Raw genomic sequence first — 20,026 nt, forward strand, 5'->3', positions numbered from 1 at the left:
CATGCGTCAAAATTTTCAAAATGGCGTCTGTTTCTCGCTGTCGACTGTCGATATCTTCTCTACGGAGGTGCACGAGTTTACTATCGGTAAATCATCTGATCTTTTTGCTTTTGTAATAAAAGGAGCATTCAGCTAATTTTCTCATGATTTAACAGGTACAATCAAAGAATCATGGAGTTCAGTCGACTAAATGCATGAGGACGATATGCTGTGGTGACTCTTTGCTGCAAGCTACCAAAACTAGTCTGTGAGTATAAGCCGGTGATTCATTCGAATTTCATTCGTCTGTCATTGTCCGTTTTTCAAAGAGGAAATTTTGGGTTCTCCGAGTCCTCAAAGAAGATTTCCATTCCACTTCGCGTGGTCTATTTTAACAGTGTTACAAAGTAAGCAATATAAGAGAGCTGCAATAGAAGCTTTCAATGTGTTATGGAACACTGTTTACTACTATGAACAAGACGTTGGACGCTCGCGTCTCAATAATCTGAAAGTAGTCACTAGTGACTACTCTAACCTTTTAACTCCCAAGAGTGACCAAGACAGAATTTCCCCTTACAGTATCAGTACATTATCAGGCAGAAAAGTGATTAGAATAAAGAAAAATATCAATTAGGGGATTATAAGTTGATCCAATACCAAATTCTCTAAACTAACATCACAAGAACTTTACAGCAGACTGTAAGGAGAATTAGTAATGAGACCGTTGGAGTTTAAGGGTTAAGGAATTCAAATTTGACATACTTTCTGCTTCTACTGCTTGCCTTATACATACCAATTTTGTTTTTACTTAGAAATTGTATGTAATTTGTTATGTTCAAATACAAGTTTTATGTACATAACATTTAATTTTCCTTTTTTCTTCTCACTACCCACAAGCGTGTGGCTTAAAATATTATCGTGTATAAGTAAAGGTCATCTATCAAAGTATGTTCTCTGTAGGGGAACATAAATATCCTTTTTTATTGTTTTTTTAGAGGGCACGGTAACGAATCTTGCAATCTGATTGGTTCTTTACCCGGTCAGTATTTTCCTATCTCTGCCCACGGGCCACGGTAACGCTTTCGTGAGTCGCCGAGTACATCCCAACTTTTGTTGTCATTTTTCATAAATATACCTTGTTTTCCGGCTGGGCAGTATTTTTAAGCAAACACGTCGGTCACTACCTCAAGCCGATTAATAACTTATGAATCCTTTTTTTTTCTCTCTATCAAATCACTTTGGTTGACAGAAAAATATTGGTTTCAGAATGAATTTGTATAAACAATAGTGTCATTACGTTGGTTGACAAGCGGCCTAAAAACCGTCTGCAATTAATTTTAATCGTTCACAAAAAGTACCCAGAAAGTTGAAATGTGAGGTATTTGGTTACAGTTAAACTGAACGATGGAACTTTCATTCATTCAATATCTGAATTTTCTCGAGCAATTTGTTCATAGTGAAAGAGTGAGCGAAGTTTTAATTTAAGTTCTACAACAAATATACGCTCCTGGTGAGTCTTTCCAATTCCGTTCAATTTGGACATTTGTACCTTAAATTGCACAACAGAAATTGAAGGAATTTTTTGAGAAAAGGTCGCAATATATTCCCTTGGGTCTCGTCGGAGTGTGCCGTTCGAATTTAGTTTTTGTGAAGGAAAGATCAGAGTTAAACACGCCATTACAGCAAACAAACGAGCAAACTCTCACAACTTCAAAATAAAAAAATTGAATTTACTCACAATTACTTTCCTCGCCGTTTACTTAATGAACAGAGGTAAATCTTCGTACATGAATGAATGGTCGATGAGAGTGAATAATACTTTCCGTTAGATCATGGACTGATTTTGAAGAAAATATTGTCGTGACAGCCTTGCCAAACTAGTTCTGTTGGTTTTCAAATGTTCCAACGCTTTTTTTTTTTTCTTGCGCGCTCTCTAATTGACAGGTGTCAGATTGTGACAGATACTTGTAAAAATAATATTTCAAAGTTTGTTTGGAAGCCTTTTAAATCACCTTTATCGTTACAGAAATGAAAATGTTTCGCTGAGGCATCTCTCCTAAATTTGCATCACCTCTATTTTAACTACTATTTACTCACTCAAAAATTTTTCAGCTTATGGAAGATCTTGCCGTATTTACGGCCATAAATCATTCGGGTTCTTTCGGAAAGAATTTCGTCAAGTTTAAAAACAATAAATATGTTATTTACCGGCTAAGGGTCGGTCCGTATGGTGAAAAACTGTGACCTCGGTCTTGAAAATGCTGCCCGAGGCCTACGGCCTCGGGCAGTATTTTCAAGACCTCGGTCACAGTTTTTCACCATACGGACCTCCCAGCCAGCAAATAACATATATTTATATAATAAGGTAAATTACACACACATTTTGATTGGTCATTACTTAGGATCTATTGGAGAACAGATGCATAAATGACAGCATCATTGAGAATTCTTTGCTTCTGTATTTTTTTAAAACAAATGGATTCCATTTTGCCATGGGTCTGTACAGTAAAATATCACAGTTGACATCAAAATGTGGTAAGAACATCAGTACAAATTCAGTTGCACCTCATGTGCAAATGTTCTTACTACATTTTGATGTCATCTGTGATCTTCTACTAGGGAGATGCATGGCAACATTGAATCTATTCATCAATTGTATGCAGGGTAGGGTAGCAAAAGTTATAATCAATTTTCCACTCAGTACAGTAGGTTTGCATAAGTTAATTAGGTGGCTGTGGTGTTTGAAATGTTCTGGTTGAACTTTGGGCTTTGCTAGCTTTGTCAGTTGTCAATTCAAGGTGCAACCGAGGAGACAATAATTATTACATTTACAGCAACTGGCCTACTAAAGAACCAAGTGGTGTATGTTAGGACTGAATCTCCATTGAACGATTCTCTTTAAATTTGATACTCAAGTCCATATACTCTTTGGGGAAATTTGCATACTTTAAAACAAATAGAGATCATTGTACAGATGCGAAATTAAAAAGTAAAGGGAAAAATAAATTAATTTAATTAATTTAAAGGAAAATAGTTCCACAGACATGTGTCATGATACAGGATAAATTCTACTTACTTTAACTATTCTGCTGTGTACCTGTGGTGAACAAGTTTTTTAGATTTAAAAAAATTCATATTTGCTTATATAACTTTGTAATTTAGGGCACCAATTGTTGCCAATACTTAATATTGTCTTTGACCTATTCACTTTCAGTGTTCAAGCTGCCACAAAGAGATTCAGTTCTCAGATCTCAAAAAAATTTCTAGAAAAATTTCCACCAGTCCTCGGCTGCAATGTTCTATCTGTGATAGCTTCAGAAAACATTGTTGGTTCAAGTGAGCTGGAAGAGGGTGCAGAAAGTGAAGATGAAGCTACGAGTGGGAGAAAACGCATAATGTATTCGCATCCCTTGGATGATGTTCCATAACTGCTGCTGTAATTCTACTTCAAAAAAGAAGTGCCTTAGACTTTTAGTTTTTTATAATTTACTCAGTCATCTTTGTCATCTGCACTTAAGTGTGACTGTAAAGTAATATCTTTGAGCAAAAATTATCTATGAGTGAACAATTGCTAAAACAACAGAATTGTTTTGTGTCGACCAATGGAACATTTGTTGAAGTTGTAGTTTTTTCAGCAGAATAAAATCAAGGAAATTTAATGATATTCTCGCACTGCAGAGTTACATCAGGGTGAGGTTCAAGAAAAGCTTTTCATTTACCAGTAATTCCTCTTTGGCTTCAAAACCAGTTAAATTTAGTCCTTAAAATTTCTGTTATAAAATATGTGCTTATTGTTCATCGTTGTGTAAGATGGGAGATGAACTTTGTTTGTTTGTCTCTTGAGGGTCGCTTTTGATATAGATTGTGATGTTTTGACTGCAATACTGCTAGTCTTCATCAGGCAATGAGGTCGATTGTTTATGTTTTGCTATTTCTAGCATGTTGGTATGCTGCTATTGGTGCATTCCAATCCTTGTTATTATTCCAGTTGTTAGATGGTGTTCCCCCATAGTTCCTCATAAATCAGCCGAGTTGTTTGATCATGGGTATCCAAGCTTCAGGACTGTCAATTCTGCTATCCCTATTGATGTCATTGGGATAAAGTCTTACATGGATGGCCTCTTTGACCTTACATGTGTACTAGTGGGGGTCATGATTAATAAACTTAACCTTGCTCCAAATAGGAATATGCCCTGTTTCACTAGTGTGCTCCAAAACTGCAGAGGTATTGTTTGTTAAGATGTTCATTTCTTGAAATGTGAACTTAAACTCCTGTGTCATTTTCTCAGTTTCAAAATCAATGGCACATTAAATTTGTTGTTAAATTACTAGAGGAAAATTGTGTTCTCACCTGTTAGGGATTTTTTTTCTTTTTTTTCACTTTTTCTGCCTCATATCTGAAGCTCAAGAACCTGTTTGCACCAATTTTGTACTTTATTTTGATTGATTGTTAACATTCTCAGTTAAAATCATTTTGACTGGCTAGTAACAATTGTTGCTTAATATTTATTGAATGTTGAACTGCTAGTCTGAGAGCCATTTAACTTTAAGTAAAGGCTGTTAAGAACTAGATTCAAGTGTTTTGTCATGAAAACAATTACACTTTAAGTATGGGTATCATTTTTCCTTTAATTGAGTTGACAAGAATAACCTTACTTGATTTTCAACTTTTGTTTTAATTGTACTCCTTCACAACAAATCATTTTCCCTTAGTTCACATGTGCATTTTAAGTGAACCATATTTAACAATCATCATCTTCAGGAAGATTAATTTTCTACTGAAAAAAAAGGATGTCAATTAAATAAAATGTGCTGAAGCGATACTGAATAGAACTCACTATTTAGAAAGTTTATTTGGAAATTAATTATTATGCCTGCTACTTTTTACATTTCTGTCACCAAAACTTAAAATACTGCAATGAAACACATTTAAGGGTGCTGCAAAAAGAATACTGAAGTTACAAAGTGACTACGTGTAGCTTGCTAAGCTAACTGTTACAGTCAATGTGTAATTATCTGGAACTGTTCCATTGTGGCATTACCACTCCTCTGGTTCTTCAAATACCCTGTCATCCTTCTTCATTTTCTTTTTAGCAGGTTCTGGAGATTCTTCATCATCCACTATCTCTCCATCTTCTAGTTCACTGCTTGGGCTTTCCTTGCTTTTATTTGCCTGTACTTCCAGGGGTGATGAAGTTTTGTATGCACTCATTTCCATTTGTCTACGTCTCTTTAGAGGAGTTTCTCTCTTGTATTCGATGCTTTCCCCGTACATAGCCTCAAGATGCTTTGTATGCTCAGCATAAGAAACTATTGTATAACTCTCCCCTTCAAAATCCAGTTTATCAAGAACTTGGTGAGCATTTTCCCTTCTTGCAAGTGAGACAAAGGCAGAGGTGCTATTGATCCATGAGATATAGACAAATCCAAAGTCATTGAACAAATCAAGAATGTCTCCTTGTTTCCATTCACTTGGAAATGTCAAATAAAACACATGATCACGGGATGGACTCAAGTCAGGGCCAGCCAAGTTGAGATAAGGAATATCCTCCATTCTCATCACAAAAATTTTGTTTAAAAATGGAGCAACTAAGGAGGAAGCTGGTGAGACATTGACCCTTGGAGGTTCTTGAAAAGAACCAAGATAGTTGGCCATAGAAATAAATGAAAGCCCTGTGATGTAAGCATCATAGGCAGCTTCATGAGGTTTCTCATCACTTTCACCATAGTGAGAAAACTTTTCATCAAATTTTACTGCAGCCTTTTGGAATGGCTTGTTTGAGACATGCTTTGCAAGATCTGCCAGTACTGATGATGGAATGAGATCTCTGAAAGGTTGCGTGTTAGCCATGACTTTCGTGTCAACAAGCTTCGGGAATACTGCACTTATGGTTTCTTTAAAATCTTCAAGGTATTCTGGAAGTGGGCACAAAAACTGATCAATTGTGTGAATCAAATCAAGAAACATATTGTGGCCAACCATCACTTTGCCAGACTGTGATATCATTTTCACAACTTGTGAAAATCCCACAGCATTTTCAATCAGTTCGTCTTCTTTGGCCTGTTTCTCATCTTCAAGTTTCTTTTTTTCGTCTTCATTGACTTTAGTTATTACAATAAAACGTTCTTTATTTTCGTTCATTGCAGCCTCCATGTGAATACCTGCCTTAAACCTCTGTTTGGCAGTTTGGTAGATCAGCTTCCTTAAGTAACCGTTGCATGGTGGAACCTGAGTGATCTTCCCCTCTGGATCTTTAAGCATTTCTTGTATACTTTCGCATGCTCTCTCCACAAAGTCACGGTGTTCCGGGGGGACTATCTTTAGCGCCTTCTGCGAGGATCCCCTGTTAGCTTCAGAAGTGGAGTCGGGGGAAGTAAGAGACGTCGATGTAAACGAATCTTGTGTGTTTCTTGATATGAAATGGTCTCTCAATTTCTGCTCGTCATGAGGCCGTAAATAGGAGATTCCTTCATAAAAAAGTTTATTGAAGTCGAAGTTGTGTTCTGTAAGAAAATCGATACTAGAACTTTGACACAGAAAACGGACATCAGGGCACTGTCGATTCCACACCTTGGGAAATATGTAAAAATTAAAAGGCTTTGCAATAAACAGCTCTAGCTTGTTGTCCCAAGCAAAGGTACATAAACCGAACTGAATTATGATAAAGTCTTTAGATCCTTCCTTCAGTTTTAAGTAACGCTCCTGCGGAGTATCAAATGAATTTTGAACTCCCCACTTCACATTTAGTCCCGAAAATTCGGCGTCAATCGCAAGGAACGACGCGGAATCAATTGCTTCTGAGACAACAGAGAGCGATTCGTGAAAGCTCTTCCGCAATATTTCCATCACCAAACTTTGCGGATCGAGACTCCCGCCATGCAGACGATGAAAGCACGTTCACGAAAATTTCGTGATAATTTTAAACGAGAAAGTAAGAAGTTCTGAGCACTACCGCATATTTTGTTACCGCTGGCACAAGATTTTCAGCAATTTTGACGTCACGTGGAAATTTATTTGCATTGCTCCACATCGAAGATCGCGAAGTCAAGGACTTAATCTTTTGAACTCATTAAACTTATCGATCTCCTCGAACTAGAGGACGCATAGACAAAAAAACACAGTTTTATTAGTAAGAAAGGAAAGGTATAAGTCAAGAGAGAGCAATGTTGATTTCTGAGAGGACGGCCACAGTAAAAAATGTGTTTGTTGACATGATCTCCGCGGGCCGTTTCCAAGTGTTTATTTGGTGACAAGAACAATGACAGATGGTATGTAAGTCTTTTCAAGCAATTATATGTGCTGTACTGCTCACCCACCGTGTATATACGCATATACATAGTCAGCTTCAGTCAGCTAGCTTTGATTTTATGTGGTTTGAACGCAAAATTAGTGCTAAAAACATAGGTTGGAACCTCGTACGTATTGTTTTAAGTAGGAGTTCAGTAAACAATACACAATTTTACCCAAATCAGACATTCAGTTATTAAGCGCAATTCTGGATTGTTACTCCTTTTGGGCTCTATTCTGTGTGACTATCGAACTAACTTGGCTATTAATGATGGCAAATGGAAAGAGATAAGTTTCTACAGAAACTGTGATGCTGCGTCGGTGGGAGGGGGGGGGAAGAGATAGTTTAGTTTTATCAACTGAATTGATAAATGATAGTGAATTGGCCATTGTAAAGAGTTACTTAAGCTGACATTTAAAACATTGGTCTTTCGTCCGAATGAACACATAAAGGCGACAATAAAACTATCAGTGACAAAGGATTTAACTTCCAGGCCAAAGTTACAGCTTGTTAAAAGCTCAGCCTCAATGTAAATATGTTCTCTTAGGATTGGGAGAAAGTTGCTTTTGTGGTGAATTTTAATTTTTTTCTGCAAAATAATGGCAGATATCAAACAAACTTATTTTCTGGGTTTTGTTTTTAGTTTGCTTATTGGTTTGCTCCGGCTCAATTTGAAAAGAAGAGTTGTTTGGTTTTATTTGATAGTCAAACTCAATTGAACACAGATGTATTGCATTCCTGTTACCCATCTCAGCCTTGTCTGAATATTGACTTCTCATTTAACTTGACATTTCAGTTTGCGGCTCTGTATTCTTGATCTTTTATTCCCCATCCATGACTTCTCACTCATTATTTCTTTTGAGTTTCTACATAACTGTAATCATACATGGAGTTTAACACAATGAAAAGTAAATAAATAATTAAACAGGAGCCTTCATTTGACACAAAAATGTGCTAGTTTATTTGTCCACGGACATGATGTGTTTCAAAGTGCAAACAGTTTTCTGAAAGCAAAGCTCAAGGAAAACTGTGAGCTTTGAGGAACATAATGTCTAAGAACAAATATATAAGCATATTTTTGCACCAAATGGAAGCTGTTGTTTTTAGTATCCTCCAGTATTTTTGCAACACACTGGTAAAATGTTTATGAACTGTTTGCTACATGTGAGATGTTTGCTTTTGCATTCTCTGGTAGAACCCTATGAACAAACAGACATGTCCCTTCTTTTGCATCAATAGGTAAATGCTCTCTCATCTTAAAATAAATTATCATAGTTGTTACAAGGTTTGAAAATTGGTGAATATCACCAAGGGTATAACCAATATTCCTTAGTTTGAGCAGGGGTACAGTCAATCAAATGTGATGCATCTAGACCAATGTCACACAAGCAAAAATATTTGATGGATTACAATGTATAATGGTTATTGTTGTATCTCTCTGTTAGTACATCTGCTATGGTTCATCAATTTAGAAGGCAGTATTGTACTCTATGGCTTAGTAAATTCAAAGTTTGTTTGAATTGAAAATTTCCCACTTTGTCTAAACTCAGAGATATTAAAAATATCTTACTATCCTTTTCTCAGTTTGTACAGTAAGTTGTGGAACATAGTTTTATCTGCACAGATTTATGGCTTGAGTGCTTGGTGCTTGGGCCATAATTTGAGTGAAAAAAAACTAGTCAGTAACATACAGAACAGACCTTGAACTAGGTTAGTAAGAGGTAATTGGTAGCTGAGTTTTAACCATAGATACAGGTACATATTGAATTTACAATGGCTTTGTCCAATCACTTTGTCTGTTTTCCTCTTTTTTTTAACCTTTAACCTTTAAGATGTACCTGGTCATTATGATGATGTTACAAAGTTTTATAGTTCATCTACACTGCTTAATCTTTGCCATAGTTCTCTTTAAGGTTGGGAAAAAACTCACACAGCATAATCTTTAAACTATGACGACAAACCTACAGGAAGCTTTAATGTTTGTGACTCAAGAATAATGATGAGGAACAGCAACACAAGTAGTGTTACAAGACAAGTACACTTTGCAAATGGTTTTCCACCAAAGGGTCTGGTGCAAGCTGTAGTTCCCTACCAACAGTCAACATCAGCTGTGAAGCACTATGTCAGCTTGGTAGGTTTTCAAATAATCTGCGGTGAACTCATTTAGTTCCAGGACTGACCAATAAGTATTTTCTCCCTTCAATATATTTGCACCATCAAGCAGACAATGGCAAAAATGAAAACATACATATCTCCTTTGAGAGGTGTTATGTAATAGGTAAAGGTAGAGGTAAAGAATCTGTTCCTACCGACGAATCAGCTCAATGTTGACCGACTGTCAGCTGACATGCTGGCTACCATTTATCCTTCCAATATATAAGATGTGTTGGTGGTGTGTCACTGGTGTGTCACTGGTGTGTCACTGACTTTGTTTGGGCCTTATTTATGCAAAGCAATGCTAAACCTTCCTTTTCCACACTTATCTGTAACATCTTCTTTGGAAAACTTTCACTCGCGATATGAAAATGAATTATGTCCTTTTGGCCACCATCTTGTTTGTCATGTTATTGGAACCCAGGAGCTAAAGGAGCTGGTTTTTTCAGTGACAAAACCCTCTATGAATAGAAGGCATCATCCAGTGCCAGCAGCAACAGCTTCTTTGTGAGGTGAAGTCTTTTAACAACTGGAAGGAGTCCACCCAGCTGCTTCCAACATTCCTGCTTGATGGTTTTTTTGGCTAGCTAGGGGTTCCCTAGCCTCTCCAAGGTGCTTTGAAATGTCACCTGATTGACAATTCTCAGCTCCGCGATACCCAGGAAGTCCCTAATAGTGTTACATGCTGTTCCTGCCAGTCTATAGGCATTATTTAGGCTGCACTTCTTCTCCTGGAGAGGGTGGACAGCACAACTGCGTAGCATCAATGAATTTCAGCTGGGTTGTTTTGGTGCACCTTCGAGAAGCCTCTTGGTTTGCAGTTTATGGTACCTCAGGATTCTGCAATGCTCGGAGCTGCCGTTCGAGGGCATTAATCTGCTAATCTCCTCTTTGTAGGCAGCAACACGCTCCTCACTTTACTGCCATCTCGTCAGCATCTTGCTGGGCCTAATTTAGCTGCTCATCCTTGTCTTGGCAGCTCTCTTTTAATTCATCATACTGGGCCTTGATAGTTTTGTAGGCTTTGCCGAGTTGCTGGTTTTTTTGTGTCAGCTGCCTACAAATGGCTTTATAGTTTGGCTCAGTTTCTGGAGACTTTGGCTGTTCTACAGCTCTCTTTCCTATTTTCTGCCTCAGCTGGTGCCTGTTGACAATTTCATTCATAACTGTCACCACTACATGAGCTGCACATAGCTAAACAGTGCATTCAAGTGTGACCAGCTTGACCACAGACAGTACAGATCGAGGGATCTAACATTCCATTAAGTACCTGACTACATCTTATGTTCCTATGGGCTATGCAGATTTCAGGGAGCAAAATCTCATGGCTTACCAGCCTTTCAAAACCTACTAAGTGGGTAGTGAGATCAATCTGTTCCAACAAGATCCTGAATGCTGAAATTAAACTTGGAGGTTTAAGAAAGACCATGGAGATAGATGAGTCCAAGTTTGGTGACAAGGGTAAGTAGAAGAGAGGGAGAGTATCGGAAGGTCCATGGGTGTTTTCGGGGTTGTGGAGCAAGGATAGCAGAAAGTGCTGGTCTTCCGTGTTCCCAACAGAACTAGAGAGACACATGTGCATTATCTTATCACACATCCTTCCTGGAACTACCATCTACTCAAATCAATTCACTCTGTACATACCACTCAATCAGCTAGGATACATCCATCTATTGATGATCACTCCAAGAACTTTGTTGAGCCTGACAGTGGTGCACACACCAATACCATCAAAGGCGTTTGGGCCTTGATCAAGAAGAAGTTGAGGTGCATGTGTGGTACTTTGTATGAGTACATACTGAGCTATTTAGATGAGTTCACCTGGTTCAGGAACTTTGGAAGACAGCTGCTTGAAGACATTACCAAACAGTTTCCAGTGCAGTAAAACTGCAATTAAAAACAGCTCCTTAGGAGCCACCACAAAGTCAGTGATCAATAAAGATTTTTTGCTTCCTAATCATGCTAATAAACAAAAAGTAAACATGTTGGTGAGATCAGTGTCAGCCGACATGCTAACTTCCTCGGTTAAGTACCCTTAAAAAAAAAAACCCAGGAGAAGACCTAGGTACTAGTATTTCATTCTCAAAATGGTGGTGAGTTAGATTTCTTTTCCTACGAAGTTGATCTTGCCTCCAACACTATGTAGTGTTTTGTCCTCAAAATGGCAACGATGTAGAGTTCCTTTTCTTATATGGTCAATCTTACCAACGCGTTGGTCGATCTTACCAACATGCAACATGCTGACTCCTTTGGTATCCAACCCTTGAAAAAAAAAGAAACTAGGAGATGACCTAGGTATTAGTGTTTCATTCTCAAAATGGTGGCGATTTAGATTTCTTTTCCTACATAGCTGGTCTTATGCATTCGATCCTACCAACTCGTCTATAGTGTGTCAGCTGATGCGTCAGTAGTGTGTTGGCCAACATGTTGGTAGTGTGTTGGCCAACATGTTGGTAGTGTGTTGGCCAACATGTTGGTAGTGTGTTGGCCAACGTGTTGGTAGTGTGTCAGTAGTGTGTTGGCCGACATGTTGGCTGCCATGTTGGCTGACATGTTGGTAGGATTGGATTCTTTACTTTTATCATGAACATTATAAGAAATGTATGGCAGCTGCACTTAAGAATAACCATTTGAACATTTCATCTAGTGAAATGATCCTAGTCATCAATCATCCTGTTGTTGGCAAGTGACTCCAGCTTTCCAACATTATGGGACTAAATACTGTACTATTAACACAAGCTTCTCTTGTTTTGATAAGCTTTTCTTTTTACCACCAAAAATTTGGCATTTGTACTTTCTATTGTGGTGTTCTTTATTACAGTATAACAGCACTGTGAAAGTAACACTAACAGAAAATATTTAAAAATCTCATTGTCTTCTATTATCTTAGGATGAAGTTTCACCTGGCCGGATTAGAAGAACACACCGAACAATTCCACCTCTGGCCATGGGGCGTGGTCAGTTCTGTAGCATCAGAGCTAGACCAGAAGATGAACGATATGTAAGGCACTATCTTGTGTGGTATTAGAAATATACAACTGTACATTTAGTAACAATGTGGGCATGGCATTCTAAACAGGATTCATTCTGTGATTTTCTCTTCTGGACTCTGGATAGCTAAAATCATACTAGGTTAAACTCTTCTATTAATTCACTCTTTTAATTTTGCTTCTTGATTTTGTTTCATTATTTGTAAAAAGAAGAGAAGACCAGATCCTTTCAAATTACCCAAGGCTGCAGAGAAGACTGGATTTTCTGCTTCACAAATTAAGGTTAGAAACAATTATGTTCAGTGCTGATGAAATCATTCAGAGTTTTCATGAACTTTAGCACATTTTGCTTATTTCATGCCCTGATTTGCAGTCAATCATTAAAAGTGAAGCCTGTATGCTTTGAAATACATGTCTTTGAATGTAATATTGCATTAGTACTAACAGTAAGTCTTTTTTTTGTTTTGTTATGATATGTGACAGCATGCTAAGCCAAGAATTTTGAGAGCATGCCATTCAACAGAGCCAGCAACTCCCTCTCCTGTCACTACCCCAGTCTATGATGCGAGACATTCAACAAGGTAAGTCCCGAGAGGATGATGTATAAAGTATGTTGAACTTGTTTACTTTATTTGTGATTTTAAAATCAGAGCATGTGGATTGCAAATACCTGGACAATAGTTGTTAATACAACAGTACCATAGTATAAGTTGTGTTTTTTTACTGTTTATCATTCCCCTACAGTATAGAATGTTGACCTTATTCAGCAATTCTGTGCTGAATTTTTTTTTAAAACCTATAAATATGCAGCAAAAGTTTCTAGGAATTATTTGCAAGTTGTGCAGTCAGTCAAAATCAGCATCAACACAGTACAATTCTAGCTGTGCATAACAAAGCATCAACTTACTGTAACATACAATATTGTATAACACCATATGGGTTATTATTTCTGACAAGAAGGTTCAGTAGCCTGCACAAAAGAAGCCATCAGAGCAGGTGGTGAAGATTTATCTTGATTAACCATGGTTATTGTTGGAAAATGGTTATTGCTCTAAGCTAGTACTTTCTAAGGCTTCGGTGATTTAATTGGTAAGGATATAAAATTGTTTGTAGTATCTTTTAATTCTGTGGTAAATCACTAGTCTTAAAGTAATCTTGGTGATTATGTAGAGCAAGTAAGAAATTTCTTATCATGGTGTTGGTTCATATTTTCCAGGAGAACAGTTTATTCCAATCCACCAAACAGGCCCCAGGAAAGTGATCTTGAAGATAACTTTGTGCTTCCAGCAGAGCTTAACTCCAAAAATAATAAAATTATATCTGATGTTGAAAACCAAACCATTCAGGCAGAGCTTGCTGGGCTTGAGGAAGTCTATCAACGAGTATGTCATGTAAGTGAGCAACATTTTTTCACTTCCATAAATATAAGACTTTACAACCCCTCCTGTGGCTTGTGAAGATGAATTATATTACTTGTAAGTGGCAGAGTGAAATTGTTGAAATTTCCATGTACTAACTTAAAGGATGTTTCTGTCAATTAAAATTAATGTTAACATTGAAGCTCTACAGCATACAATTTGAAAGTTTTTTGGTTTATTGTGTTACCTTGTACAGGGAAGAATAGAGTCTCTACACAGTCTTATGTATCCTAGTCGAAGGGATACCAAAAAGGGTTTAGTGCAGTACATTAACACTTCTGCACCAGTGCAGCTTAGGTAAGAAAACTGTCTGACTTTTAACTGACTAATAATTGATTGCATGTATAATGGTTTAAAAGATAAATGGACTAAGTTAGTTTGATTTGTTCCCTTCTGTATTTCTTACCTTTTGTTGTTTTTATGAGGTCTTAACTCTAACCAGAAGTGATTAAAACTTGGCTGAAGAATTCAGCCTTGTGGAAGGGGGTTATTTTCCAAATTTTTGATTCTTTCTGTTCAGTGATGTTTTTTAGCTACCACAAGATCTCTTTATTGTTATTATGTCTGAGTCAAGTACTTTTTGTGTATTAGTGAAAGGAGATCCTTGCAAAGTTAAGGAGATATTATTTTGTCTGAATATCATATCACATTCAAAGCTGACCTGGGAATAATTATTTTTAAAGGACACCACAGATTTCTCGGTACTCCAAGAAAGCACCTGCTGCTAAAAATCTGAAATATAAAGTGGAAACAGATACAGCTGAGACAAATGATATGGGAGAGACAAAGAATGGGGAATTACAGGGATCTAGTTCTGCTCCTGATATAGAAAACAAGCAAGAGTGAGTGTTAGGTTAAAGTAGTTTGTGAAGAATATTAATATACAGTGATATTAAGAGTAGATATTGGGTTGGACATGGTGGCATGATGATTAGGAAGCTTGAGTGTGGTCTGAGTGGACAAGAGTCCAGCTCTGGCTATTTTCATCATTTTCTTGGGTGAAACACTAGCACTTAACTCTCACATTGCATTCCCAAATATTAATATGATTAATTACTAAGAGGGAAACCTGAAAAAATGCTGGCAATTAAGCTGTATCTTATCCAGGGAAGAGAGTAATGCCCATATTCACTTCATATTGTGGGACTTGAATTTGTTATGGTATAATTTAATCAATAGAAGGAACACTGCAATCCTACAGACACAACTACTCTTTTAAATAATTTGTATTATTCTTAATAGGGAGCAAATCCTTAAGTCAGTACAGTAATTATCTTCAATAAACCTGCTTAAGCCCACTACAGTCTATACCTTAGCTCACCACTGACACAATATCACAGTTTTCTCCAAATTTCCTTAATGAACAATGGCTCTCTCTGATTAGCTTTCCAAACAGTCGTTCACTTCCAACAACTACTACTAACTAGTATTTCATAACTGAGTCTTTATATACATATATACATTAACTTTACACAGTATTCTTGAACATTCCGGAAGCTTACATGTACAACACCACTATTTTGATAACATTACATCATTATTACCTGACCTAATAAAATGTTTCAGAAAGTTCCATCATGGTATGCATGTCAGCATGACTAAGCATTCTTGAAATTTGTAGATATTTATCTTACAATTGTTATCCATAACAGAGTAAGCACTGCATGCTGATACTAAGAGCCACACAAAATTGTCCAAAGGTTAAGGTGGCTCTGAATCATTAATCATTTTTACAGACTAAATTAAATAAACATAGAACTAGTAAATCCAAGGGCTTATGAAACCAATCAGACAAAATTTTTTCTGTTTTTTTTTTTTTTATTTTGAATTTTTATTTTGCTATTCTGTTCAATTATTTCATACTTTCTCTCTCTTTTGTTGAAGGAACAATGATCGTCCAATTCTGATCCCTCTTCCATATGTCAGATCAGATGTCAGTTTAACAACAATTACGAAACAGCAAAATCAGACTTACCATGTACCTTACATGTATAGCAGTAGGAATACCCAGGCAGTCCTGAGGCAGCCTTCTACACTCAGTAATACTGCAGTACCTGCAGTCATAAACTTTAATCCAATGAATATACCTGAACTTCCTCACTCAGGAGCAAAGAATAGTATACCTAGTAGAGGTGTTGTCACAGTAACTTTAACAAACAAGTCCAGCAATAGTACAGAAAATGTGGGTCACAATCCTATGCCTGCTCCATATGTCTCCCCCAGTCCTTTTAAAGGCACCACACCCAATCAGACACCAGCAACACCAGCATTAGTTGTTGGAAGGAGTGACATGTTAAACAAACTGGAAGTTGAGAGCGTGGACTCTGAAGTGGATTACTCTGCTCATGGAGTTCAGGAAAGCTTAACCAATAATCAGGGAGAAGAGAAGACAGCTTCAAATCAGACAGAAGATGCTGCTAGCAAAAATCTTGATGAAGAAATGGTGGCAAGTGAAATTAGGCTAAGTGTTACTACAGAGGGAGGCCTACAGGGTGGTGTGGAAATTTATGATTATACTAAAAGAGGTAGATGTTTTGATATTATTGTCTTGGTTAAATAGTTAAATTTTTTACATAACCTGTAGGCATGCAAAATGTTTTATTCAACTAAAGGTAGTGCATTTTTGCAGCATTTTTGCAGCGTTTTTGCAGCATTTTTGCAGTATTTTGTATGTGGGAATTTTTTCTCTGGATGGGGGACTTAGAGTGTTTCTCTGTTCTTTTTCTTCTTACTTTATAACTATTTTATTGAATTCACTGAAGTGTACCTGCTACTTGCAGTTCCTCTGTTTTTGCCCAAAAAAATTATTATTTTGTTATCTTATTTCACTGTAAACTGTGGTTTAACTCTTTTACTGATAAAATCTGAGGAGTGTACAATACTATTCCTTGATACAGGTAAGTAATTTAATGTTTAATGTTAACAACTGAGTTGAAAATTGAAAATTGGCCAATATAAAGGGTAAAAAAGCTGACACTTCAAGCATTAGCCCTTCGTCAGAGCGAAGTCTGACGAAAGGCTGATGCTTGAATTGTCAGCTTTTTTACCCTTTACGGTGGTCAATTTACGTTTTTGACTTAGTTGTTAACACTAAATTACCTGCTATACCCTCCCATTGATGCAACTCCACAGTTTCTTAAGAAACTTACCCCCTTTATTCACTTGGTGCAGGTAGATTGGGTGACTCTACAGTCAAACAAAAGGCACAGTTAAATTAATACTTTTGAGTGTTCAATGAACAGCTAGGTCTCAATAACAATTAGAATTCCAAGTGTAATCATCTGCCATGTGATGTACTTTTTGTTCATGGAAAATCATGAGACCATCACATTTGATAGACCTGTGAACTTCAAATATCATATCATTAGTTGATTCTTGCCTGGAACATTCTTCCTCAATTTGGAACAATTATGTTTTTTTTAGACATTGAGAGTGAACGACAAGCTGCAAAACATCTTGAGGTAAGTTACAGGCTATATCTTTCTCACTGTGTGAAATTTTCTCTGTTACAAACACTTAGTTGTGACCAGAATGAGTAAGTAGAGCCAAAAGAGTCAAGCAGTCTGTCAATTTATTTTAATCCAATTTTCCAAAGATTGGGTGTCATTTTCACTTGGACCTTCTAAAAAGCCTATAGTAATGTTTTCTTCAGATATGGTGATACTGTTGCATACTTGGCCACAAACTGTATGCCATTCACTCTATCTGTGTTCACTCCCTTAAATATTTACTTTTTGAGAAAAACTTAGCATTTAATTAACTAGAGAATGTACACAACCTTACTAACTCCATTGTTAAAACATTTCTATTATTTTTTGCCAAAAAAAAAACACCCATGACAAGTAAGGCTGTGGGAGTTTCAACATGGGCATTTTCTGGAATATAAAGGGTAACCAGGAAAATATTTCATAGCCAAGTCAATTTATGTTTTCAAACAAGAGCCCTTGTAAAAGTTCAGCTGTGTTAATTGAGACTGAAACAAAATGAAATGTTATGTATATTGTTTTAGCAAGAACCAAAAAAATGACTCTTACGTAATCACAATAACCATGAAACATTGTGTAGTGATGAATTGTGTACACATTTGTCTTTTTATTCATTAACTTTACAGGAGTTTGAGAAAATTGGAGAGAAACATATAAAAGAGTACAATGATCTTCTTGAGGAGCATCAGCATATTTTGGATGAGGTCAAACAACTTGAACAAGAACTTCGCAAAGAGGAAATTCAATAGCCAGATATTTTTATTATTAATGTGTCACAAGAATTAAGCAAAACACAGTCTCCCATGAATAGATTGTTTCACTAGCCACCAACCTTAATCACCTTGGTCAGATTTTTTTTCTTTTGCATTGAAGAATTTTTACCGAAAGTAATTTTTTTGCTCCATTTATATCTAGCTCCTACCCCTCCTCCTCCTCTTTTTTTATTGTTAGTTAGCCACAGTATTAAGACAAGGAAATAATTTTTTGACCTTGATTTTACCAAATTTATTAGGAATAAGGAACTTCTTCATTCAGCTCAAGGAGACATGTCTCCTTGAAGCTTTGATTATCAGCTAATTATTGTCAATATTTCAATTATTAGAAACCTATAGCACAAACTTTTTCGTTTTTCTTTCAAAAACTCTATTAATTAGGAAGTGGAATATAAGCACAATTTAAAATGCTTTATAAGTGTGAGAAAAATACAATTCGAAAGAAACTTTTCCTAAATCACAAAATAATTTTAATACTTTAAAGGGAATTAGTTATGGGGGGTCTTCAGAGTTGGTGGCAAGATTTATTTGTTAAAGAAGCTTTTTCAAATTTAAGTTCTGGATTAGCGATTGTTGTCTATTCAGTATCCAAAGTACCATCTAGAACTTGTTCTAAGCACTGTATCTTCTTGATTCCATTGCCTGATCAGGACTAACACTTAACGTTTGATGCAGAAAACTGAAAATTGTAATTAGAGGCAAAAAATTTTTAGCAACTGCTAAATGATTGATGAGATGATTTTTTGAAATTTGCATCTTTCTAAAAGATGTTGTGTAACATTTTAAGAAATACAGTGCTAGGATACATTTTGGTATTAATATAGCATTTGGTGACTAAGCTTCAAGATCCCTCCACATGATGGCATGAATTAAAACTATCTTGCTATAAATCTTCTTAGTATTATTTAAGACAGTGAGAAATTTGCAATAAACTGTGTAACAATGCTAGGGCTCTGAATATCTTTCTCAACATGATCTTGGCTTTGTCACTTTTTAAATTTTTGTTTACTGTGAGCCCTCTATGTGTCTGGGCAGGTGTAGAGGTGGCTGCAGATTTTATGTGGGTTATGTTTAAGCCAATCATAAGTTGGCTTCTCTTCACAAGATCTTTCTAAAGGGCAATAGTAAAGGATGGGATCTAGGGTGCAAAATTTCATCTCTTGTTTATACCTGTTATCAAGGCTTCAGGTTAAGTCTTGCAAACTTATGATAGGAGGGCAAGGCAGAGAACCAAAAGTTACCACAATAAGGAAATTATATTTTAAAGAATATGTGTATATGACTTGACAACAAGGATATTAATGTTTTCTAAAACTGTCAATTTATTGTGATTGCTATGTTTGTTTTCTTGATTACTGCCCTATTTGTTAAAGGAAGTTATCTAAGAAAATTAAAAAATGAATGAAGTATGTTTCTACTGTTGAAGTATCCTTTGGTGATCAAAGATTCTTCTTGTTCTCACTAGTTCCTATTTACTCTCAAGGAGGACAACACAATACCAAAAAGTGAAGATGATTTGCATTTAAAGGGTAATAGTTTAGCACAGCCTTTCTAAAAAGATTGAGCATGTGCTTTGTGGTCTGGTAGGAATATTGAATTATAACCCTTTCACACTAAAGCTTTACCTGGTTAAAATATACTAAAGTTCATGTAGCAACCATGTGGACAATCAGACACGGTTTGATGTCACTCTGGTTTAAAGATTTAATGAATGTAACTGATAAGTTACAATTCATAGCATTCAAAATAAATTGACAGTTTTAGAAAACATTTATATCCTTGTTGTCAGGTCATACACATATATTCTTTAAAATATAATTTCCTTGTTGTAGTAACTTTTGGTTCTCTGACTTGCCCTCTTATCATAAGTTTTCTATGAATTGTAATTTCTCAGTTGCATTCATTAAATCTTTAAACCAGAGTAGCATCAAACCATGC

At 36.3% G+C, this 20,026-nt stretch overlaps 3 protein-coding genes across 8 annotated transcripts; 2 read left to right on the forward strand and 1 right to left on the reverse strand.

The window, feature by feature from the left end:
- Positions 1-11: 11 nt before the first annotated feature.
- LOC131773960 (uncharacterized) lies at positions 12-3,641 on the forward strand. The gene is made up of 3 exons (XM_059089950.2): positions 12-86; positions 156-247; positions 3,194-3,641. Exons 1-3 carry the CDS (start codon positions 21-23, stop codon positions 3,405-3,407), a joined length of 372 nt encoding a protein of 123 aa, XP_058945933.1. The 5' UTR covers positions 12-20; the 3' UTR covers positions 3,408-3,641.
- Positions 3,642-4,635: 994 nt separating this feature from the next.
- On the reverse strand, positions 4,636-6,884 carry LOC131773959 (poly(A)-specific ribonuclease PARN-like). The gene has a single exon (XM_059089948.2). The coding sequence runs from the start codon at positions 6,824-6,826 to the stop codon at positions 5,018-5,020; it is 1,809 nt and encodes a 602-aa protein (XP_058945931.2). The 5' UTR covers positions 6,827-6,884; the 3' UTR covers positions 4,636-5,017.
- Positions 6,885-7,002: 118 nt separating this feature from the next.
- Positions 7,003-19,033, forward strand: LOC131773956 (uncharacterized). 6 transcript variants are annotated; one of them, XM_059089943.2, is made up of 12 exons: positions 7,003-7,248; positions 8,464-8,507; positions 9,171-9,399; positions 12,313-12,423; positions 12,623-12,694; positions 12,896-12,993; positions 13,629-13,803; positions 14,027-14,127; positions 14,514-14,672; positions 15,715-16,355; positions 17,254-17,291; positions 17,942-19,033. In XM_059089943.2, exons 3-12 carry the CDS (start codon positions 9,265-9,267, stop codon positions 18,062-18,064), a joined length of 1,653 nt encoding a protein of 550 aa, XP_058945926.2. In that variant the 5' UTR covers positions 7,003-7,248; positions 8,464-8,507; positions 9,171-9,264; the 3' UTR covers positions 18,065-19,033. The 6 variants fall into 6 exon arrangements, with proteins under 6 accessions (XP_058945926.2, XP_058945927.2, XP_058945924.2 ...); XM_059089944.2 differs by having other exon boundaries at positions 9,182-9,399; XM_059089941.2 differs by lacking the exon at positions 8,464-8,507.
- Positions 19,034-20,026: the final 993 nt, after the last annotated feature.

Source organism: Pocillopora verrucosa, chromosome 13, assembly GCF_036669915.1.
Source record: "Pocillopora verrucosa isolate sample1 chromosome 13, ASM3666991v2, whole genome shotgun sequence".
Lineage (NCBI taxonomy): Eukaryota > Metazoa > Cnidaria > Anthozoa > Scleractinia > Pocilloporidae > Pocillopora > Pocillopora verrucosa.